Source organism: Bos indicus, chromosome 28, assembly GCF_029378745.1.
Source record: "Bos indicus isolate NIAB-ARS_2022 breed Sahiwal x Tharparkar chromosome 28, NIAB-ARS_B.indTharparkar_mat_pri_1.0, whole genome shotgun sequence".
NCBI classification, from domain to species: Eukaryota; Metazoa; Chordata; class Mammalia; order Artiodactyla; family Bovidae; genus Bos; species Bos indicus.
In genome coordinates, this window is record NC_091787.1 from 7,158,866 (window position 1) to 7,183,724 (window position 24,859).

Consider the following 24,859-nt stretch of genomic DNA (forward strand, 5'->3'; position numbering starts at 1 on the left):
CCTCAGTATTTCCCAGCAACAGGGTCTTTTCTAATGAGTCACCTCTTCGCACCAGGTGGCCAAAATATTGGAGTTTCATCTTCAACATCAGTCCTTCCAATGAACACCCAGGACTGATCTCCTTTAGGATGGACTGGTTGGATCTCCTTGCAGTCCAAGGGACTCTCAAGAGTCTTCTCTAACACCACAGTTCAAAAGCATCAATTCTTCGGCACTCAGCTTTCTTTATAGTCCAACTCTCACATCCATACATGACCACTGAAAAAACCATAGCCTTGACTAGATGGACCTTTGTTGACAAAATAATGTCTCTGCTTTTATGCTGTCTAGGTTGGTGATAACTTTCCTTCCAAGGAGTAAGCGTCTTTTAATTTCGTGGCTGCAATCACCAAGATCAAGTTGTATGCAAAGTTGGCTTCTGGTGGAGGTGCTCTTCCTGGCTTATAGACAGCCACTTCTTTGCTGTGTCCTCATGCAGCTCCTCTCTATGTCCACAGGAAGAGCTCCCTGCTGTCTCTCTTCCCATAAGGCCACCAACCCTATCAGATCAGGGCCCCACCCTATGACCTTAGAGGCTTCAACTGCAAATGCAGCCGTTGGAGGTTACAGTCTTAATGTATAAATTGAAGGAGGACATAGCCATTCAGCTCACAAAAGTCTTCATTTCATGTTGGTGAACCCCAACCCAGAGTTCCATACACACTCAGGATGCTCCAAATGTAAAAAGAGAGTCTGTCCTTTTGAAAACTTAAAGCCCCTCTTTAGTGATCGGCGGATGTGACCAGGGTGGTCAGCACCAGTCACTTCCAAAGGGAAGAATAAGGATGCTGTACATTCCTCTGGATGCTTTGGGGTCAGATGGATGCTTGGAACTGCATTCAGCCCCTCACTACTCTGTGACCTTGAGAGACTAACTGTGAGACCCTCAGCTGTCCCACAAAAGAAGAACAGTCATATTTTGCCAACATTAAGGCAAGTTTTGAAAAAAGCTGTATAATCTCCTGGCAGAGAGCTGTATGCTTAACTGTATGCTTAACTGTCACTTGGGGAATTCCCTGGGGGTCCAGTGGTTAGGACTTCATGTTTTCACTGCCAAGGGCCTTGGTTCAATTCCCTGGTTGGGGAACTAAGATCCTACAAGCAGTGCAATGGCAGGACCATGCAGTCTAAAAAAAATTAAAAAAAAAAAACAACAAAACTCGTCACTTGCCCTTTGCTTCCCCGTGCCCTCTTCTTCTCCCTTACTCAGGGTCAGCTTTAATTATCTGTGGAGTCCATCTTTCCCGGGGCCCATTGCCAGACACAAGTGTGACTGAGCCTTCATCATGCATGAATAATGGGAATATTTTCTGACCCAAAGGCCAGGAATACAAACAGAAGTTTGACAAGTGCAGGTGGGCATCATCCATCAAGATATGTGACATCAGGATTGCTTTGGGGACACCCAGGGTCCGGGGTGGCCTTACACATATGGCAGCCTTTTCTTCCCTTCCCGCGAAACCATGTCTTAAATGAAACAGTCACACGTAAATTCACTGAGCAAGTATTTAATGAGCAGATGAGGTAAACAAAACCGAAACTGCATTTTGGGGAGATGGATTACACTTGCAAGTGGCCATAAACAAAAGCTTTCTTCCAAGCTCCTGATTTTATAAAAGCTGTTTTATTGGATGACCAGGCCCTGAAAGGATATATGCGTCAGTGATCAGCAAATGGGGAAATCGCTCATCAAGCCCTCTTCCCTGGGCAATCCAGAAAAAGAAAAGGGTGGGGGCTCTGTTCCCAGAGCAGCCATCAATTGTGTCTTATGTGGGTCAATTTGGAGACATTGACCCACCTACAACGTGGATACCGTAAACCCCAACACTTGGATGGACAAGCTCCCCTAGGAAAGAGTGTGTGTCTGCCTTATGCCTCACAGCTAGCTAGCAGCAGCTAAGTCGCTTCAGTCGTGTCTGACTCTGTGCGATTCTCCAGGCAAGAACACTGGAGTGGGTTGCCATTTCCTTCTCCAATGCATGAAAGTGAAAAGTGAAAGTGAAGTCGCTCAGTCGTGTCCGACTCCTAGCAACCCCGTGGACTGCAGCTTACCAGGCTCCTCCATCCATGGGACTTTCCAGGCAAGAGTACTGGAGTGGAGTGCCATTGCCTTCTCCAATGCCTCACAGTACATTTCAATAAATTGGCTAAAACTTTAGTCCATCTAAGAGAAACAAAAACATATCTGTAAAAAGACTTAAAGTAAGTCCCCAACATACAAACAAGTTCTGTTCTGAGAGTGCATTCTTAAGTCTGATTTCTGCCTAAGTCTAACAAAGTAAGCCCAGGTACCCAACTAACACAATCTGCTATGTTGTACTGTACTGTAATAGGCTTATAATACTTTTCACACAATACATAAAAACAAACAAAAAATAAAACATTTTAACTTTCCAGTGCAGTACCCTGAAAAGCACAGTAGTACAGTATGACAGCTGGCATACAGGGTCTGGCATCAAGTGAACAGGCAAGAAGAGGTACTGCCTGGAGGAGGGAGTGGAGATGGGAGATGGTAGAGCTGAAAGATCATCAGCAATAGGAGACAGAGGGCAAGCTGCAATGTCTCTCACTCCTGGCACTGATGGAATGCACGTTCACATCTTTGAAAGTTTACAACTTGCGGGTTCATGTGTAGGGGACTTAGTGTATATATGAGTGTTCATAGCAGCGTTATTCACAGTAGCCAAAGAACGAGAAACTGTACCCTTGTCCATCAACTGATAACTGGATAAGCAAAATTTAGACTAGCCATTTGCCCTACTATCCAGTTATAAAAAGAATGAACTCCTGACGCATGCCGTGAGTGCCATGGAGGAACCTCAAATACATTATGCTGAGTAAAAACTCAGATGAAAAAGTCGACAAATTTCTATGAAAAAACCAGAGTAGGCAAATCTGTAGTGATAGAAGATTTGTGGTTGCCTGGGATGGGGGCAGGGGGCTGGGGAGGGACTTCAGAGCACTCATGAGGACCCATTTTGAGATCATGGAAGTGTTCTAAGACTGGATGGGGTGATAGATTCACGATTCTGTAGATTTACTAAGAATTGTGAATTGCACTTCTGAAACAAGTGAATTTTGCAGTTAGGAAAATTAGCCCTCAAAAAAAAACTTTGAAAAATTAACCGTGTAGGTCTTACTAATGGAGGTGTCTTGGGGCAGTCTCTTCTCCTGTTCTCTTCAGGATGATAACCCCTCCACTTCCAGGAGCCTGGGACCAGGCCAGCCCGTGGATTATCCTTGAGTCCAGCTCTGAGTCCCTTCTCCTTAAGATAGTGACTCTTGCACTTTGTAAGTGCAGAACTTCCTGCCTACTTCTTCAGAGAAAGAGTCAACAAGGGTCTGCTTTTTCTGCTGCTGCTGCTGCTGCTAAGTCGCTTCAGTTGTGTCCGACTCTGTGCAACCCCATAGACGGCAGCCCACCAGGCTCCGCGGTCCCGGGGATTCTCCAGGCAAGAACACTGGAGTGGGTTGCCATTTCCTTCTCCAATGCATGAAAGTGAAAAGTCAAAGTGAAGTCATTCAGTCGTGTCCGACTCTTAGCGACCCCATGGACTGCAGCCTACCAGGCTCCTCCATACATGGGATTTCCCAGTACTGGAGTGGGGTGCCATTGCCTTCTCCGCTGCTTTTTCTAGGGGACCTCAAAAAAGAAATATTTGTGTTCTGTCTTTCTCTTTTTTGGCTGTGCCTGGTCTTTGTTACAGCACGTGGACATTTCTCTAGTTGTAGAACACGAACTCTAGAGCCCGCGGGCTCAGTAGTTGTCAAGCAGAAGGCCAGTGGGATCTTAGTTCCCTGACCAGGGATTGAACCCCCATCCCCTGCATTGGAAGGTGGGGTCTTAACCACTGGACCACTAGACAAGTCACCATTTGTGTTCTCTCAGAGGCTTGGAAGAGCCAATTTGTGGGAATTTGAATTTGAAGTGAGTGATTTTCCAATTATTCTTGCTTTCTTGTTGGAGAAATGACTTTCACTAACTAAACCTAAAAGGCCCTCAATTCATAATTTTCTCAGCAAAAAAACAATGGACACCTCATGGGACAGAGGACTTGCCTGGGTCCCAGAATGAGTTAGCCACTAAACCAGACCTCCAAGAGTTTCCTCCTGCTAGGTAGGGACACAGCCTCTAGTTACTGCTTGACTGAAGAGTACAAATTTTTCTAGATCCCTTGTAAGAGAGAAGTATCAGATGTGATTTTGCAGGTAGGACTAATGTCTGGTTCCAGCAAATTGCATGACACTGAACACTGGCTCAAACAGTAAAGAGTACACCTGCAGTGCAGAAGACCTGGGTTCAATCCCTGGGTTAAGAAGATGCCCGGGAGAAGGGACTGGCAACCTACTCTGTTAATTGATTATAATATATAATATTGTAATAATTATTGGCTTCCCAGGTGATGTTAGTGGTAAAGAACCTACCTATCAATGCAGGAGACTGAAGAGACATGGGTTCGACCCCTGGGTTGGGGAGACCCCTGGAGGAGGGCATGGCAACCCGCTCCAGGATTCTTACCTAGAGAATCCCATGGACAGAGGAGCCTGAAAGGCTACAGTTCGTAGCATCACAAAGAGTCAGACACAACTGAAGCAACTTAGCATGGATGAACACAGCTCAGGATGGAAGTTTACACACAGGTATGGTTATATCTTAGCATGCCGTGGAGTGTGCGTTGTGTGTAAGAGAACACTCTTCCTACACACACACATGCCTTTCTCCAAAATGCTCAGTGGAAGCAGCTCCAGTGACAGTAATTGGGAAACGCCCACCTGTCCCTCAGCTGCTTCGAGTGAATCAAGTGGTGTGAACAGGACATGTAGAGACAACACAGCCAAAGGGAGATGCATGATGCCACAATGACCACATCTGTCAGTACAACCATGGGGTCAAAGTACATCATCTCCTTTGCACTGAGCCCAGAACCCTTGGCTCAAATGCAAGGTTAGGATGGCCAATTCAAGATCATACATAGAGGGCTTGTTAGTGGGAAGGGGGTGTTGGCGAGTAAGGGTGACCTGAAGAGTATTTTAGTTGTGTCATCGTGGTCACAGGAGCTGAGACAGGATGCAGCATGAGGCTCATTCAGCCCTGATGACTTTGAGACACTCTGCAGTGCCTCTTTCAGGGGTGATAAGGAGTGACCAGAAACACTTGGTTACTTGTGTTGCTGTGACCCAGAAGTCACTGGTACAGAGGAGTCACTTGTAGTTTAGGAGGGGAGAGAAAATACACCAGAATTTCTTGCACAGGAGTATACAAGAGGATTTTGAAAGGGGAAACTGGCCCCCTCGGTGTCATTCTTCCTTTCTGAAATCTAGCATCAGTTGGACAGCTGCTGAAAATAACCTTAAGAATGGTAGCATGGGATGGGATGTGTTTGCTACCTTTCAAATACGGGAGAATAAACACGTCTGCTAACCAAATTCATTGTGTCATTCTATCTTTATTCTTTAATTTTATCTGTTTGTTATGAACACTGGGGCATGTATAATGTATGTTTACTTCCTAGAAAAAGTAAATTCCAAAATCTGAATTTGCAAAAGTCTCTTCTGCTAGCCTGGCAACTTCTTCTGCCAGGGCAAGATTGGGCATTGCAGTGGCGCAAGGCAGTGGGGGATTTCAGAGCTCACCATCTTCCTCACCACTCTTGGGGCAGACCAGGTCCTGATCCTGATCTTTGCTTCTCTTGTTCTTCATCCTTTCTATCCTGCAAGACCCAAGCCAAGCTTCTGCCTCCTCTGATCTTTCTGGGATCACAGCCACACTAGTGTCGTCCTCTTCAGAGTTTGCCTTACAGTCACAATTTCTCCATTTGTAATTGTTCTGTAATTCTTTCATAGATCTGTTTTGTCACTCCCAGATAGACTGTAAGTTCCTGAAGAGCAGGATGCAATCATGTTTTAAATTTATTTATTGACCACCAAAGTTCTTGGCACAGGGCGGATGCTTCATGGTAACTTCCTAGCAGATTGAAATGCTCCTAGGATGTGTTGTAGTATATGCAGCCTTGTGAGATTTAGAAATACGTGCTCTTATGCATCCGGTTAGATGACTTCTGGCCAAAAATACAGTATAATCCCAGTTTTGCTGGGTGTGAATGTGTGTGTGATGTGCAAAGATACAAATTTTGCTGGGGAAAATGCAGCAAAATGTCCAGTGATATCTCTAGGTACTAAGATTCGAATATGCAGTGCATTGTTTTTATTGATGCTATGAAATACTTTTGTAATGATTCTGTAAAGAATATTTTTAGTTTACATGAGGTAGGTCTGGTTTAAAAGAAGTATTAGGAATGAGTGAGGTAATGAAATTGGTAAGTGATTTATCACTATATGAGACTCTGGGCCATGAAATGGAAATTTTGCAATGGCTTTGAATACCTCTAATTCTTTATGGTCTATTCCAGTGTTTCCAAAAGTGTGTTCTAGGGGACCCCAGTCCTACCACAGGTATTATGTTGAAATAATATGGGAAGCACACATTCTCCAGCTGCCTTTTGGAAATCCACTACATCTATTAGTCCTGTAGCAAAAGAATCTGTTTCCCAAACTTCTGATCATGGGATCCTTCTTTCTGATAATACCGTACCTGTTAATTGCATTATACTTAGGGAAACATAGTTCTATCTTATTTTTTAATAATAGAGTGTAGAATGTCTTTATTTTGCTTGTGTATTATCAATATGCCCTGGTCAAATGAGCCAGAGAGGGTAAAAAGTTGGATATAATTTCTTTAATCCAAATATATAAAGACATTTAAATAGTACAGTTTTTTAAAAGAGATATTTAATTTTACATTTTTTATGAGCTCAATTTGTTTTGTTTGTTTGGCTGTCTTGTTTTGTTTTTTCCCTTGCGGCCTGTGGAATCTTTCCCATCCGGGGATTGAACCTGCATCTTCTCCATTGGAAGGCAGAATCTTAACCACTGGACCACCAGGGAAGTCCTAACAGTACAATATTACATGATTTGGTGATCTTTCCTTCATTGTAACACCGCGTAGCATCAGCCATCACTTCATTCTTTAAGTTTTCAAACTTAATTGGCCATAATGCAAAACTGGATGAGAAAACATGTTAGGAGCCTGAATTTTTTTTCAGCCTCCTCTAGGTTCTATTCTTAAATGGCCAGTTAATACTGTGAAACTGCATTTCCTTTCTATGTGGACTTCTTTCTTTTCATCTCCATAATTGTCTTCTTGGTATGAGTTTCTGATAGTTGATGCTGGTGGTCAAGGAATCTCCCAGCCCTAACACTGCTTGAACACTCAGCAGTGACGGGTTGCAGAGGCTCACCCCAAATGTCAGGGAGTTAGTGTATACACTGAAACATGTGTGTTTCTATCTGAAAATGGAAGTTGTGGGGATTCACTGGGAACAAAGACACGATGTCCTGGTGGAAGGGTATTAGGCAGAAGGAGAGGGATCTTCCTTGCTTCTGCCCCTTGTGCTTCTCCCCTCTCTGCAGCCCATGCCAGAAACACACAACTTGTTGGAAGCTCAGAGGTGGTCAGCATGTGGTTTTCCAAGTTCTTTCTGACTCATATGTATACACACATGAAAAGGAAGAGGAGGAGGGAGAATAAATATTAATAAAGCAGGTACAGAAGCACAATATGTTTACTAGATGGTGTCAAGAATTTGGGGTCAGTAAAGGAAATTATCTCTCCTTGCAGCTACAAAGTCTTTGGATTACCCTTGGCTAAAAGCGATATAACCGAGGACTTCCGTGGCAATCCAGTGATTGGGACTCTGTGCTTTCACTGCTGAGGGCCTGGATTCAATCCCTGGCCAGGAAATTAAGATCCCACAGGCTGTATGGTGTGGCCAAAAAACACAAAAGAGAGATACAGCCAGACTTGGCAATTAATGCTAGGATTAGCTAACACCTATATAATAGGCTGGAGTTTCCCAGGTGACTCAGTGGTAAGGAATCTGCCTGCCAATAAAGGAGACTAGGGTTCTATCCCTGGGTCAGGAAGATCCCCTGGAGAAGGAAGTGGCAGCCCACTCCAGTATTCTTGCCTGGGAAATCCCATGGACAGAGGAGCCTGGCAGGCTACAGTCCATGGGGGTCGCAAAGAGTCAGACGTGACTTAGCAACTAAATAATAACAACATATAATAGGCTACCTTGAATCAGGATTTTGCCTCATAGAATTATTATATTTCTGGGACTTTCCCTTGGTCCAGTGGCTAAGACATCACACTCCCAATTCAGGGACCTGGGTTCGATCCTTGCTGCTGCAACTAGAGATCTCACATGCTGTGCTTAAAGTTACCAAGATCTTGAGTGCCACAACTAGGATCTGGCATGGCCAAATAAGTAAATAAATATTTTTAAAAGAATTATTATATTTCAGACAGTGTAATATACAAAACTTGGTTTCATAGTATTAGAGCTATTGAAATTGCAATTAAGTTTAAACAACTTCCATAGAGTATCATTTGACTCCAATATACTCTGTACCCATCTCCTGGACCACTGTGGGGTCTGCCCTCTTTCGGCTGAGTGCCTGGCTGGTCATATAAAAGGCAAGTAGGCCATCTCTTGGAAATTCGCCCCCATCCATGGTCACACCTTACACAAGTTACAGTTCTGTTTAAATTTCCAGCTGACTGACCTGCACACAATCATGAATGGAAACCAAACAGTGGGAGAGAATGCCTTTTCCACTTTCTCAGGGTCTGTGGGAACAGTACTGCTGCACAGCCACGCTCTGAGCTGCAGCCTGGCTTCCAGAAGTCACACGGTCCTCCAGCAGATCGTCGGAGAGCTTTCAGAGCACCAGCTGCCAGAGGCTGTGGTTTTTAAGTAACACTTCACAGTGGGACTGACGGCCATCAGCTAGGAGTCCGTAAGAGCAAATAGAGGAGTAAGAGTGTTGTTGTTCAGTCCCTCCTGTGGTATCTCTTTGCGACCCCATGGACTGTAGCACGCCAGGCTTCCCTGTCCTTCACCATCTCCCAGAGTTTGCTCAAACTCATGTCCATTGAGTCAGTGATGCCATCCAACCATCTCATCCTCTGCCGTCCCCTTCTCCTCTTGCCCTCAGTCTTCCCTAGCATCAGGGTCTTTTCCAATGAGTGACAGATATAAATTTCTTTTTTTTTTTTTTGCCACACCCCACAGTCATGTGGGATCTTAGTTCCTCACCAGGGATCAAAGCCACACCCCCTACATTGGAAGGGCAGAGTCTTAGCCACTGGATCACCAGGGAAGTTCCAGGACGGTCTGTTTTTGCTCTACATGCAAAAGAAGATGAGACTCTCGGCATCCATGCCCTTAAGTGCCAGGCAAGGAGGAGCTTCTGTCACCATAACAGGAGCTTCTAGAGGTCGAGGCCTATGACCTTCTCAGGAGGGAATCCCCAGCCCCTAGCACTGCCTAGTGCCAGAGTCGCACATCAGTCCCTGTGAGCTGAAATATTAGTGAAATATTTGGAAAAATATTTCAGCCACTCTGCGTTCTGGAGAAATGTTTGCGCTTCTCCAGGTGTGCACAGAGATCACCTGCTGAAATACAGATTCTGATGCCAGGATTCCTGAGATTTCGCATTGCCAACAAGCTGGGGGTGGTGCTGATGCTGCCAGCCCCATCTTTTCAGGTTCAAGTTTCTAGAGGATTCTAGAGGAAGAGTAGGACACGACTTGGCAATCAACAACAATTCTAGAGGATAAGAAAACCAGAGACAATGTCTTCAAGTTTTGTTTCAGGAAGCTGTCCCCAGGCCCCCATTCCCCCCATTCCCCCCCAACTCTCCTCCCCAGGGTGGCAATAACAATAGCAGTGGGGGAGTCGGTTACCCTCTTGGCATCCCTCCCACCCCCACCCCCTTCAGCCTGGCCACGTGAAGCTGTGGAGGCCGCGTGAAAGTGTGGAGGCCCCAGTTAACTTCTCCCTTCTCTGCCACCAGGGGAGGAGCGCCCCCGGGACTCCCCGGGCCCGGCAGAGGCCCAGGCGCCGGCGGGGACCGAGGCCGGTGGGAGACCGAGCCGCCACTGCTGGAGATGCTCCCGCGCGCAGCTCAAGAAGATCTTCTGGGGTGTGGCGGTGGTGCTGTGCGTGTGCGCCTCCTGGGCGGGCGCCACGCAGCTCGCCAAGCTGACCTTCAGGAAGTTCGATGCTCCCTTCACCCTGACGTGGTTTGCCACCAACTGGAACTTTTTATTCTTCCCCTTGTACTATGCGGGGCACATCTGCAAGTCAGCGGAGAAGCAGTCAGTGAAGCAGAGATACAGGTAGGCACCTCCGCTGGGATGCAGGCTCAGCATGGGGCTGCTCTCCGGAACGCTGATGCTGCTGGGTGGGTGATGAGATGGGCCAGCAGACACAGTAGGAAGTCACCGTGTCTCTCGTTGTCTTAGTGAGGTTCCAGGATCAGAATTCATTCCCTTCAGAAGTGGTGAACACCCTTCCTCCGCCTCTAGCCTTTCACCCCAGGAATTCCTTTCTAGTAGGCTGGAGAAGGCAGCAGCTTCCAGAGATGGGCTGTGGTAAGTCCCCAGAAAGGGTAGAAATGGGAAAACTGTATGGCTCTGTTATCCTCCTCAGACTGGGCTGAGGAAAGGTCCATGGAGCCAGGTGACATGGCTACTCCCTGTAACTTACCTTCTCAACCCCGCGGGTGCTCATGGCAAAGACTTGATTACTCATTTCCCCTAGGCACAAGCCATTTCCTCTTTTGATTATGTGGTTGGAGGCAGGTGTCTGAATATCTGGCAGTGTTGCCATCAAAGTCAAAGCATGGTCTGAACTTTGTTGACTGTATTTATGCATGCGTATTTTCTCATTGAAATGACCTCCCTTTGAAAGAGGTCAGAAGTCCAGATGCCAGCCCTCTGCCACCATGTACAGCAGGGTGCCCCAACCTCCTCCAGAGTCAGATGCTTAGTGTTGGCCCTGGGTTATCATCTATGCCCATCCCTAGATCTCATGGTCACCCAAAGCTGAGGTCCTCTGTGACTATGTCAAGGACCTTACTATTGGCCCAAATCAGATCTACTCAGGGGAAAAAAAAAAAAAAAAAAAGGAAAGAATACTGGTCAAGGTGACCAGGTGGGCCTGGGGAATTTCTCTTTCATCAGCCTCAGAAGTGGATAAAAATTTGGAAGTTGAGGGTTGTTCACTCCTTCACCACTGCCTTCTTTCCACCCCACCCCCTTACTTCCACCCTACCAAACCCCCTGTACAGTCACCGTGTCCCATTTATCATCTGGTTCAAACTTCAGCCCTGGTTGAAAAGTTGCCTTTAGAAGTTGCAAGGTAGCCAGAAAACATCATTGAGTCCAGGGAGTAAAGAGGTTTTAGGAATGAAGGTTACACGCTGATCAGAATTTTTTTCTGAGATTCTACCATTTTGTCAATGTCAAATTCAACTTGGAGGTGTCAGGCGCCAAAGGTTTTGAGTGTTCAGAGATAATTTGGACTGGCTCCTTTAAAAGGCCAAGTGGTAAGTCAGAGCACTCATTCTAGAGGAAGGAGCACTGGTGAGCTTTCAATGACCAGCACCCCTTAGTGGAAAGGACTGGGAGCGAGTTCTGGAGAGAGGCATGTGACAGCCTGGAACCCAGAACCGGAGCTCAGGCCTGGGGCATTGTCAGTGTTGACTTAAATCAGTGGCTTCATGGCCCAGCCAGAAATCACTGGAGAGGCACTTAATGTACCTCTTCTGAACAGCAGCTAAAAGCAGACTGAAACAGATTGGTTTAGAAACTTTAACAGAGCCCCAGATTGTCCCAAAGTCAAGAGAGAAATAATGGCCTGCTTTTAGTCACAGAGAAAAGCAAACATTCAGTAAATAATGCATTAATAGTAAAGTAGCCCTGAGTGTATTCAGTTTGTAATTAGGAGTTTGCCTTTCTTTAAACAGAGTAGGATAGTATGCTACTGCCTCTCGCAAAGTGGGTGTATGTGCCCTTTCTTCATGGAGAATTACTGGAGGGAAGATGAAATGGTTTTTCTCTGCTTTGTTCAAACATGTGGACTCAAAGAGGGCATCCCTGAGAGGCAACACCAGCTACTGCCCTAAGCATGTGTCTTTAACATAATGCTCTCCTTGGGACAAGACTGGCATCGCTGGCCATTTAGTGCAGGCCCAGCACCATTAATTAATTGTGCTGTAAACAACACAGAAGGAACCAGGCTCAGTTGGTTAAAAGGTCTATGGGGAAAAAAAACGAAAGATCACTGAAGCAGATTAAATATAGAAAGACGTCACACCTTGATTTCAGCTTCTGTTCTGCCTGTTAAAAATATCTGGGAAAAATCAGAAGAGAATCATAGTGATTATTACGTCAGCTGAAGAACAGTGGAGGGGAGGGGGCAAAACCATAACTTGATTAGAGAAGCCAGGTAAAACCTTGACCAATTTCTGTACTAAAGCTGAGCTCACCACTAAAAAAAAATCTTTCTGGTTATAAATTGTGTTCTGCTTGTGTCTAAACAGAGCTGCTGATTTTACCAGTCAATGATTGGGCATGTCAGTTAATCTAGGCATACCACTGGAGAAGTGAAAGAATATTCTTTCTCAGAAAAGGGAGAGGAAAATGTTAGCATCACAGACTACCTAGAAACTCATGACTATGTCACATCTCAAACTGGGAGGTCTTTTTTTATTGGCTTTTTTTTTAATTATTGACATTTAGTTGATGTACAGTATTATATAAGTTTTAGGTGTGCAATCTAGTAATTCACAGCTTTTAGAGGCTATACGCCATTTATAGTTATTATAAAATATTGGCTGTTTCCCCACATTGTACTGTATATCTATGTAGTTTGTTTTATACCTAATAGTGAGGCCAAATCAGGCCTCCATACCCCAACACCAAATTAAATCTCAGAGGCAGAGTTTTGGGTGAAGTAGAAAAAAATAGCTTTCTTGCTTTGCCTGGCAAAGAGGACCACAGCAGGCGAATGCCCTCAGAACTGTGTGTCCTGACCTGGGGGGCAGGGTGAGGAGTTTCATCTTAATGGTTCAGAGAGGATGTGAGCAGCTCACAGACATTCTTCTGATGGGTTGGTGGTGAGGAAAGTGGGAGTCAGCTTCATCAACCTTCTGTTGTTCCAACGGGTCCGGGGTCTACATCCTTGTGGGCAGCCCGCAGTTACCTTCTCCCACCTGCTGGGGGTTTTGGTATCTGCAGAATGGCTCAATCATACTTTTCTGTGCATCCCTGGAGGGGAACCAGGACCCTGCCCCAAGGCCACACTGTTGTTTCTTGCCTGTTCCTTTCTCATCCCCGAATCCCCTCCCTTCCCTGATTAGCATCTATTTGAACCTGCTCATTGGAACTCAGGGAAGGTCATGGAGGCTGAATTAAGCCTGTTTCCTGGAATCAAAAGCTGGGGGTGTTGACTTAAAAAATAGTGATAATCTAAAAGTTGAGAGTTACGTTTTATTCAGTGAGGATTTTTAGGACTTCAGGGCTGGGAGACAGCATCTCAAGTAACCTGAGAGACCTGCTCCTGGGAACCGGGGCAGGGGATGGTAGGGGGAGTGGGATGGAGGCGGCAAGGTGGGCGTGGGCAGTGTCAGGTTATATAGAAGTTTGCAACTAAGGCAAGTAGTCTGAACGTCAAAAGTATTTTTGTGAATTTAAGAAAACCAGATATCCCAAGTTAAGGAATTTAGCACTTTTCTACTATGGAAAAGATGCAAGCCTCTGGGCTCACTGAAGTCATTCCTTTCATATGCATCTCAGCTACCCTGGGGCCCTATCCTGTGTTTCTTCACCCGTGAGTTCCTCAGTGCTCACCACAGGGAGGGGCTGCAGCCTGGTGGCTGCCAGATTGTGCAGGTATTCCTCTCCTTCCCGAGTGCCCCGGAGGGCTGGAGTCACTGATGGCTGTGCCATCCTTGTTTACTGCTGTACAGGAAATACTCCATTTCTCAGGGGATACAGAAAAGCTTTTGTGCCAGGAGCCCCATTGGGTCCTCTTTGGTATCAGTAATTTGTACATCTTAATCCCCTATCACATTGGGAGTTCCTTAAACAGATATTAGGGTTCCCAGAAATGAAGGCAAACTGAAATCGCATCTTCCATGTTTGTACTTTTATTGAAATGAATGGAAAATCTAGAGTCAATTGAGTATGTGTATCTCTGGGTGAAAGTTCAGCAGGAAGCTGGGGAGAGAAGGAAAAAGGTGAAGCTGGCCAGATAAGCCAACTTTTCTAGTGGTTTTCAGGAAACAATCAGGTAGAAGTTTCTTTCCTTCGCGACCTCCCCACTGAGGCTAGTTCCCTAACATGAGGCTAGAAAAGTCAGCCAAAGCACAGGGAGGAAATCACATATTGCCTCAAACTCTGAGCTGCTCAAACTCTGAGTCTCTGGGATCTTGTTGATGGGCCGATGATGATTCCATAGGTCTGGGTGGACATGAGGTTCTGCTTTGTTAATGAGCTTCCAGGAGTTGCTGGTGCTGCTGGCCCACAGGCTGCCCTTGGACTGTCAAGGCCCTGGAGTTCTTGAATCTCAGTTACACGGGTTTTAAAATGCTGCTGATCTGCTGAAATGTAGGAAGCAGGACTCACCATACCATATCAATCGGCAGGTGACTCTCTTTGGGCCCCAGGGATGTTTGAGTCCTGATCTGCTGCCACTTGTGAGGAAGGGGAGGCTCCTTGGGCAAGTCTTTTAAGATCCAGGAGCCTCAGATGCTCATTTGTAAACAGAGGGTGATGACACATGCACCATTTAGCACAAAAGATTGTTGTGTGATCAAATTAGACACCTGCCCTCAAGGCTGTGAAATGCCATAAAAATGCCAGGAACTGTCGCTGTGTTGTGATATCCTCTCTGGGGTACAAGGCAGCTGATAAAGTAAGCACGGGCTGCCTTGTACCCCTGCCTTGTACCAGGACTGCCCGCCCCTGCAGAGTCGTGCAGGTATTACACCTCGCAGAAATCAACTTGCAGGGACTTCCCTAGTGGTGCATTGGTTAAGACTCTCTGCTTCCAATGCAGTGGGTGTGGGTTTGATCCCTGGTTGGGGAACTAAGATCCCACATGCCTCACAATGCAACCAAAGTAATAAAAAGAAATCAGCTTGCAGGTCTGCTGGCTGCACAAGGCATTCTCGAGTGATCAGGCCTTCCTGATACCAGGCATTGTTGTCAAGAATTGGAGTGTGGGTGTGAAAACCTCCCCAACCCAGCTGTCCTGAATTTTCAGCCTCAAGCCTGTGGTCTCCCCAGTAACCGGCTAAAAACTTCCTTCTTTCCCCAGATCATCAACATCCCCACCATCACCTCCCCTGTTTCTCACTGACAGCCAGCCACAGAGATGCCCTGAGGAGTGCTCAGTACTCAGGGAGGGTTCTGACCAGAGGGATGCATGTGAGTGCTGTGGAAATTGCAGGCGGGACCTGAGAGGGGGTTCAGCTCCCAGGAGTCCGTGTGAAGCCGGGTGCAGAGGAAGGCATGGAGGGGAAACTATGTCAGGTTCGTGACCCTGGAAAGACTGTCACGGGCAGGCATGATGATGACATGCAGCCTTCTAGCTTCTCTGACCCTGAGACAGGTGGACGGTGTCTCTGATCCCAGAGACCGCCACGGCAAGCAGGAATCAGCCAGAGCAGATCTGGGGCACTCACGGCCTTATTAGAAGGTCTTTCAGGAATTTCTCACAGTGGTGACCTGTTTTCATGAGCCAGCACTAGAACCTTCTGCTAACATGGGGCTGCCAGAAAAAGTGAACGATGCTGTGGTGACCGATGTTTCCTTCTGCCTTACGTAGTTTCAGCCTTCTGGAAGCTAGCCCGTTGATTCTGCTTCAGAAACGCCCACAGACATCCTGAGCCAGGAAAGGGGAGAACGCAGTTTTGGCGCCTCCTCTCTGTCTTCGGTCCCCAGGGGCCAGGTGTGTGCTCCTGGCTGGACAGACTTAGGCAGTATCCACAAGGGGTCTCGCAGCTGTAACGTTCAAAGTCTAATGAGCAGGGCATCCCAATCTGGAGGCCTGTGCCTTCTGGAAATGGTAATTGCACATCTTCCCAGGGACACAATTATCCATGGTCCCTGTCCTCAAGGAGCTCATATCCCTGGAAGAGTCAGATAGACAAACAGGATGAGGGTATGCGCAGGGGCCCCAGGGGAGAGGCCCAAGTACTTGGGTCCTGGGGCAGATGAGGGGTTTCTTGGAGGAAATGACCAAGGAGCAGTCTCTTAGAAGAGGAGCAGTTGGACCTGTAGGTGCTGAATCCTGGGTGCGTGTGGGAATGCACTAAGGCTGGCGGAGAGCCTGGTGCCTGAGAAGCTCTGATCCTGTGTGGGAGGTGAGTAGGGGAGGTCAGGAGGACGGGAGGGCAGTGGGAGCAGACTCTGTGACTCCAGTGCATGCAGAGAGGTTTAGAGTATGGTGTGAATGTTGGGAGGGGGTGGGAATGGCAGAAAAATCATCAGATTAGATCTTTAGCAATACAGTAAGTCTCCTTAAATCTTATTAAAGATTAATAAATCTTTAATACTTTTAATAAAGTATTAAAGATACTACTGTATTTTTCAAGGTACTGTACTGTAAGATTTAAAATGTTTTCTTTATTTTCTGTGTTTGTTTTTTTCGTATTATTTGTATGAAAGTAAAGTTTGGTCAGTCATGTCCGACTCTTTGCAAGGCCATGGACTATACAGTCCATGGGATTCTCCAGGACAAAATACTGGAGTGGGTAGCTGTTCCCTTCTCCAGGAGATCTTCCCAACCCAGGGATTGAACCCAGGTCTCCTGCATTGCAGGCTGATTCTTTACCAGCTGAGCCACAAGGAAAGCCCAAGAATCCTGGCGTGTATAGCCTATCCCTTCTCCAGGGGATCTTCTCAACCCAGGGATCAAATCCAGGTCTCCTGTATTGCAGGTGGATTCTTTACCAGCTGAACCTCCAGGGAAGCCCTGGTATAAAGAGGTTTATTTATTACTTCTGTGAGGAGTCTTGTAAACCTGTTACCGTACAGTACTGCATAGCTGATTGTATTAGTTGGGTACCTAGGCTAACTTTGTTGGAATTATGAACCAACTGGACTTAGAAACGCACTGTCATAACAGAACGTGTTCATATGTAGGGGCTTACTGTACCACTATACCTCTGTCAAGGATAGGACTGAGGGCAAGTGGAGGCCAGGCCCATTGAACAAGCACAAGCCCAGTGTGTGTGTGTCAAGGATTTGACTGAAAAAAATACACAGCATAAGAATTGAGAATTATATTTTATTCAGCAGACATCCTAAGAACTTAAGCCTGGGATACAGCCTCTCAGTTCAGTTCAGTTCAGTTCAGTCACTCAGTCGTGTCCAACTCTTTTCAACCCCATAAATCGCAGCATGCCAGGCCTCCCTATCCATCACCAACTCCCAGAGTTCACTCAGACTCACGTCCATCGAGTCAGTGATGCCATCCAGCCATCTCATCCTCTGTCGTCCCCTTCTCCTCCTGCCCCCAATCCCTCCCAGCATCAGAGTCTTTTCCAATGAGTCAACTCTTCGCATGAGGTAGCCAAAGTACTGGAGTTTCAGCTTTAGCATCATTCCTTCCAAAGAAATCCCAAGGCTGATCTCCTTCAGAATGGACTGGTTGGATCTCTTTGCAGTCCAAGGGACTCTCAAGAGTCTTCTCCAACACCTTCTTCACAGTCCAACTCTCACATCCATACATGACCACTGGAAAAAACATAGCCTTAACTAGATGGACCTTTGTTGGCAAAGTAATGTCTCTGCTTTTCAATATGCTGTCTAGCTTGGTCATAACTTTCCTTCTAGGGAGTAAGCGTCTTTTAATTTCATGGCTGCAGTCACCAGCTGCAGTGATTTTGGAGCCCAAAAAATAAAGTCTGACACTGTTTCCACTGTTTCCCCATTTATTTCTCATGAAGTGATGGGACCAGATGCCATGATCTTCGTTTTCTGAATGTTGAGTTTTAAGCCAACTTTTTCACTCTTCTCTTTCACTTTCATCAAGAGGCTCTTTAGTTCCTCTTCACTTTCTGCCATAAGGGTGGTGTCATCTGCATATCTGAGGTTATTGAGATTTCTCTCGGCAATCTTAATTCCAGCCTGTGCTTCTTCCAGCCCAGCATTTCTCATGATGTACTCTGCATATAAGTTAAATAAGCAGGGTGACAATATACAGCCTTGACGTACTCCTTTTCCTATTTGGAAGCAGTCTGTTGTTCCATGTCCAGTTCTAACTGTTGCTTCCTGACCTGCATACAGATTTCTCAAGAGGCAGGTCAGGTGGCCTGGTATTCCCATCTCTTGAAGAATTTTCCACAGTTTATTGTGATCCACACAGTCAAAGGCTTTGGCATAGTCAATAAAGCAGAAATAGATGTTTTTCTGGAACTCTCTTGCTTTTTCCATGATCCAGCGGATGTTGGCAGTTTGGTCTCTGGTTCCTCTGCCTTTTCTAAATCCAGCTTGAACATCAGGAATTTCACGGTTCACATATTGCTGAAGCCTAGCTTGGAGAATTTTGAGCATTACTTTACTAGTGTGTGAAATGAGTGCAATTGTGTGGTAATTTGAGCATTGTTTGGCATTGCCTTTCTTTGGGATTGTAATGAAAACTGACCTTTTCCAGTCCTGTGGCCACTGCTGAGTTTTCCAAATTTGCTGGTATATTGAGTGCAGCACTTTCACAGCATCATCCTTCAGGATTTGAAATAGCTCACCTGGAATTCCATCACCTCCACTAACTTTGTTTGTAATGATGTTTTCTAAGGCCCACTTGACTTCACATTCCAGGATGTCTGGCTCTAGGTGAGTGATCACACCATCGTGATTATCTTGGTCGTGAAGATCTTTTGTGTACAGTTCTTCTGTGTATTCTTGCCACCTCTTCTTAATATCTTCTGCTTCTGTTAGGTCCATACAATCTGTCCTTTATCGAGCCTCTCAGTGCTAAAGAATTACTCTGAAGATGTATGAGAGGAGCCAGAATATATAGGAGTTTTTGCAACAAAAACCAGATAGTCAGAACATCCAAAGATTGCCTTCATGCTTAGTTGCTCAGTCATGTCCTACTCTTTGCAACCCTATTGACTGTAGCCCACCAGGCTCTTCTGACCATGGGATTTCCCAGGCAAGAATACTGGAATGAGTTGCCATTTCCTACTCCAAGGGTTCTTCCTAACCCAGGGATTAAACCTGCATCTCTTGCATTAGCAGACAGATTCTTTACCACTGGAAAGCCCCATTAAAAGATTACTGTTAATTAAAGAAAACCATATATCTCAGAGTTAAGGAATTTAGCCCTTTCCTATGTATGGCAAGATGTAAGAGTCTGGGCTCTTTGAAATCATTCCTTTGATACAGCTTAGCTACCTGGGGCCGGTATCCTGTGCTTTCCATCCTGAGTCCCTTCGGGGTGCAGGGTTGAGGGTGGCTGAGGGCTTGGTGACAGGTATCCTGTTTGTTTCCATCCTGAGTCCCCTCAGTGCTCACTGTCGGGATGTCTCTAATGTGACAGCTTGACAGTTGAAATATCCTTTGTTTACTGATATGGCAGGTGACATTTTTCATCCACAAGGCATCCGGGCATGTGTGGGTGACACAGATGTTGTTCCTGAACTTAGGAGCTCACATCCAAGTGGGAGAGACACCCATATGAAAAACAGAATGGGATGTAAAGAGAAGGCAGGGCAGACTGTCTGGGCTGCGGGCTTGAGTGTGAGGACAGGCTTCAGTTGACTACAGGACTAAGCAGACAGTTAATGGACTTACCGTCCCACTATCCATGGGGAGACCTTTAGGCGCTGGGTCAGGGGACTGGGGCTTTATTCCCCAGGCAGTGGGAGCCTCTGGAAGTTTTTGAGTCCAGGGCTGATATAATCAGAACTGCTTTCAAAAGTAAGAGTCGGGGTGCTAATTATATAACTGGGCACAGAACATGTGCCCATCTCATATCAGAGGCAGAATGACTCAGAATTATGGTTTTTGTTTCTTTGTTTGGAGTGCAGACCTAGAAGGCCGGGTCTCTTGCTGTGAATTGTCAGCTTTTCCTTCAGCTGAAAGCAAACTCTTAACGTTGGTGAAAAGCATTTCAGTGATTATTTTCTTGTCTAACTTGGGCATTCTGGAAATTGGAGGGGGTATCTTCTTTCCGGGAAACACTGGTATGTTTTTCAGGCCCGTGGTGAACATGAAGGCTTGGCCAAGGTCGCCCTAATTAGCGATGCCCCAGCATGCCCAGCCCTCCTGGCACAGTCGGGCCTCCTGCCTGATGGGAGCTGATGGGCCTCCTTGCTCGCTTTTTCTTCCCTGAGCCCTGAACATGCCATGACCCATTGCTGCCACCAACATTTCTTCTCCAGGGGGTGAGGGCACTCTGGAAACAGGGCCACAGGGGCCCCTCCATTCTAGGAAGACAGAGACAGCCCTTCACTCGTGCCTCAAAATCCGCCAAGGGACTGCTGTATGTCAGGCACTGTTCTGGCTGCTATGGAAATAGCCGTGACCCAAGCAAATGAAAAGCCCGCCTTTGTGGAGCTTACCTTTTTGTTGGGAAACAGACAAAATAGAGTAGGTCAGATGGTGCTGAGTGCTCTGGAGAAAGATGGGGCAGGGCTGGAGCAGGCGTGCTGGGTGCAGAGGCATTGACATCAGGCTGGGAACCTGTGTGTCTTTCTGGAGGCACTTGTTACACCAGCATCTCCTTGCCCCATCCAGACCCAAATGCCTGGGTTAGCCCCAGTTACTCACTGATTCATTCATTCTTTGTTCATTCCTACAGTAATGTACACTTGTGACTATTAATTCTGACCATGCTGTGTAGGGTGGTTCTGGGGAGGGGAGGTTCTGAGCATTTTGCTGCCCCTCAGATGTCTAAAGCCCCAAAGATGAAGCCATCTTTGCATCCCAGGATGTTGGAGTCCAGTGGCAAGCGAGTCTAACCAGATTAGCCTCTATGGGGTCCAACAGTCCCATGTGACCACCAGCTCCTGGGCCAGGGATGGAGGAGAGGGCAGGATATCCTGCAAGCAGTCATCTTTTGGGGGCTTTCCTGGTGGCTCAGCAGTAAAGACTACACCTGCAATGCAGGAGACATGGGTTTGATCCCTGGGTGGGGAAGATCCCCTGGAGGAGATCTCAGCAACCCACTCCAGTATTCTTCCCTGGGAAATCCCATGGACAGAGAGCATGGTGGGCTCCAGTACATTGGGTCGCAAGAGTCAGACACTACTTAGCAACTAAACAGAAGTAACAGCAGTCATCCTTTTGCCATCCATTTTCCTCCTAACTTGAAGCAGTCTTATTTCCCATCTTATTTCTAAGAATAACTTTCCCATCTTATTTCTAAGAATTATCCACCCAAAAAGCAACACGCTACCTCCAGAGCCCTTGCAGTTGATGTCGTGATGGTTGTTTGTTTTTTGTGACTGGTTTAGAGAAAATGGGCACAATATTTGGTAGCTGTGGTTTTTCATTTAGCCTGTGTCTTCTGCTTGGTGGCAAATAACAGTAATTATGGTGGCTCAGACAGTAAAGCGTCTGCCTGCAATGCAGGAGATCCAGGTTCGATTCCTGGGTCAGGAAGATCCCCTGGAGAAGGAAATGGCAATCCACTCCAGCACTCTTGCCTGGAAAATCCCATGGATGGAAGAGCCTGATAGGCTATAGTCCATGGGGTCGCAAAGAGTCAGACACGACTGAGCGACTTCACTCAGACTCACTCACTTACTCATGCATAAATATCTTCAAGGGGGAAAGGGTAGGAATAAATCAGGAGGTTGGCATTAACAAATATATACTACTATATATAAAATAGATGACCAACAAGGACCTACTGTATAGCACAGGGAACTCTACTTAATATTTGGTAATAAGCTATATGGGAAAAGAATCTGAAAAAGAAATATATGTGTGTGTGTGTATGTGTGTAACTCAATAACTGTGCTGTACACCTAAAACTAGCACGATGTTGTAACTCAACTATACTTCAGTTGGGGCTTCCCTGGTGGCTCAGTAGTAAAGAATCTGCCAGCATTGCAGCAGACATGCATTTGATTCCTGGGTCGCAAAAAGCCCCTGGAGGAGAGCATGGCAAACCTCTCTAGTATTCTTGCCTGGAGTACTCCATGGACAGAGGAGCCTGGCAGGCTGCAGTCCACAGGATTGCAAAGCGTTGGACACGACTGAAGCAGCTCAGCATGCATGCACATACTTCAATCAAAATTAAACATTTAAAAAAATAATCATCATACCAGGAGACGTTGGTCAGGTTTGCTGCTGGGGCAAAGCTCCTTCCCCCTACAGACACACACACATAGTCAGGTGAGCATCAGAACCTATAGTATAGGCACAGGACAGTCCATAGTCAATGCTCTGAATCTAAGATGTCATAATGGTCCCGCTGTCAGCAGAGGCAGGAATGAGATGGGGGCAGCTGATAAAGGCTTAGATAGTCTCTGCATGTTTTAAGACAGCATCAGAAACATTCAGGGATGTGTCCTTGGAGAAATGAAACACAGAGCATCATCCCTGTGCCCCGCAGGTTGTGACACTGACCTCATGCATTTATGTCACGTCCCCGCTGCCAGATCCCTGCTGCTCTATCCTGTCATCATGGTATTTGTAGTTTAGCTCACTTTGTTTCCCCTCGGGTGTCACTTGCACATCTCGGTTCAACAACTACCAGCCTCATCACAGAGAAGTTGAGTGACAGCCAGACACAAGCAAAGTTGACTCCAGACCATCCAAGAGTGGCTTTTCAGCTTCCACTAAGGCAAATAGGAAACACTGCATTAGCTTCTGATCTCCTCTGTTCTCGTGCACTTCAGTCCCTGTTCAACCCCCAGTTGCCGGAGGTCTCTGTTCATCCCTGAACAGATATCAAGAGTTTATCTCTTCAGTGCAGTTGTTTTTCGGGAGGTTATGCTCTTTACCCTTGTAATTTCAGAGCGTGTCTAATTCAGCTGCAGCTGTGTGGTTTTTCTCAGGCAGTTTCATTGAAATTTTTCCAAACGTTGACTCCAGTACTCATATTTGTGGACTTGAAGAATGCTGGCCACTTAAATAATTGCCATAATTGGGTGATTATGGCTCTTTGAGGGTCAAGATACCACAGGCTGGGTTTATCAATAAGAGATTTAGTAACAATGTTAGCACAAAGCAGCAGGGTCCTTGTGAATATTTGCAAGATCGGTATTAAAGGCATAAAAGGTGGAGAACAGGGAATCCCCGGGTCCCAGAGGGAGATCTTCCAGGCAGTGGGTCTTGAGGGGCAGTTAACATTGTATGTCTTCCCTGTAGCTCAAGCAGTAAAGAATCTGCCTGCAGTGCAGGCAATCCGGGTTTGATCCTTAGGTCGGAAATATCCTCTGAAGAAGGGAATGGCAATCCACTCCAGTGTTCTTGCCTGGAGAATCCCATAGACAGAGGAACCTGGCAGGGTACAGTCTGTGGGATCGCAAAGAGTCGGACACGGCTGAGCGACTAACACTACTGCTAACACTGTACAGGTCAGGTGATGGGGAAAAATTTCCTGTGCATTGCATGAGGGAAGGTGCAGAGACGTATGTGCGGGCGTGTGGGGTTGCAGGAAGAGGGGACACTGCTAGAAGCCACCAGGAGGCACAGACCCCTGCCATCCCACCAGCTCATGTCAAGCCATTTCTTACTTTCAATGTGCTTCCTAATCAAAGAATCAAGACTAAAGCCAGCTCACAGGCGCGTTAGAATTTTAACATCTTACCACATTTAGGAAAAAAGATGCCTGCATGGAGATCTCGAAGATGAAAAAGGAACTTTGACGATTCTTTAACCCAAAACATCCATACTAATCAGAGCGGCCAAGGATGCTCAGAGGAGGGGCGTGAGACCTTTGTTCACTTCAATCCCAGACCTCTCCAGAAATGCTAGCAGGGCAGAAATGATCGATACTCTTTCCTCATAGGAAGGAATGTGGAGGCAGCACCAGACAGGATAGATTATGCGGGGGGAAGGCGGAGAGGACGCTACCAGCCTGTCTTGGAGTACTGGGATAAAATGATAAGAAGGTGGCTTGCCATTAGTCAGCTGATGTTTGAAACCCAGCTTTGCCTTTATTTGGCTATATTGCAATGATTTAGTAAACCAAAAGCTCTAAGCCTCGCTCCTTAGCTATAAAATGGAAACCATAATACCTACCTCTGAGGGTTTCAATTGACGTTTCCCTTATTCCAGGCTCTCCTAGTTTCTGCAGAGATCTGGTGTTTGAACTCAACACAATTAAATATGCTAGTGTCTATAAAACCTCAAACCTCACCTGGTCCAGAGGTTTCTGACCCATCTTTGGTTGACTCCAAATGTGAAATTCCAAACTCACACAAATCCCGCCTCCTGCTCTCTGCAGATCATAATATGATGGTGATGGTGATGGTCGTGGTAGTGGTGATGACGGTGATGAGATGAAGGTGATGGTGATAATAATGATGGCGATGAGGATGGTGATAATGAGGATGATAATGATGGTGATGGTAATAATGCTAATGATGACGGTGGTGATGGTGATGGTGATGGAGAACATTCCAACCTCGCACTGACTGAGTCTTTCTCCTCCTGAGGATTCAGATAAGTCGTGTAGCCAGTGGGGAGCCCACGGCAGAGAGGACAGCTTCATGTCTTGTTATTATTTTGGCCTGTTGGGAAAGAGACATTTCTTGGCAGAAGTGAGCTTTGAGACAAGTTTTCCAGGAAAAGGGCAGAGAACTCATGTGGTCCATGGCATGGTCATGTCACCTAGAGAGATCTGAGGGTGAGACAAAAATGCAAGGTGATTCGTATGTCTAGGTGGCAGTGTCCTGTCAAACTCTTGATGTTATTTTTGGCTTTTGGAAGCTAAAACAGAAA

General features: G+C 46.3%; 1 protein-coding gene across 2 annotated transcripts in view; it reads left to right on the forward strand.

Annotated features, from left to right (window-relative positions):
* The window catches only part of SLC35F3 (solute carrier family 35 member F3), a 426,863-nt gene that overhangs the window by 291,234 nt on the left and 110,770 nt on the right, over nucleotides 1-24,859 (forward strand). For both annotated transcript variants that reach the window (XM_070781798.1, XM_019954272.2), the window contains one exon: nucleotides 9,958-10,282. In XM_070781798.1, coding sequence (XP_070637899.1) covers nucleotides 9,958-10,282 — 325 coding nt within the window. The remainder of the gene's footprint in view (nucleotides 1-9,957; nucleotides 10,283-24,859) is intronic.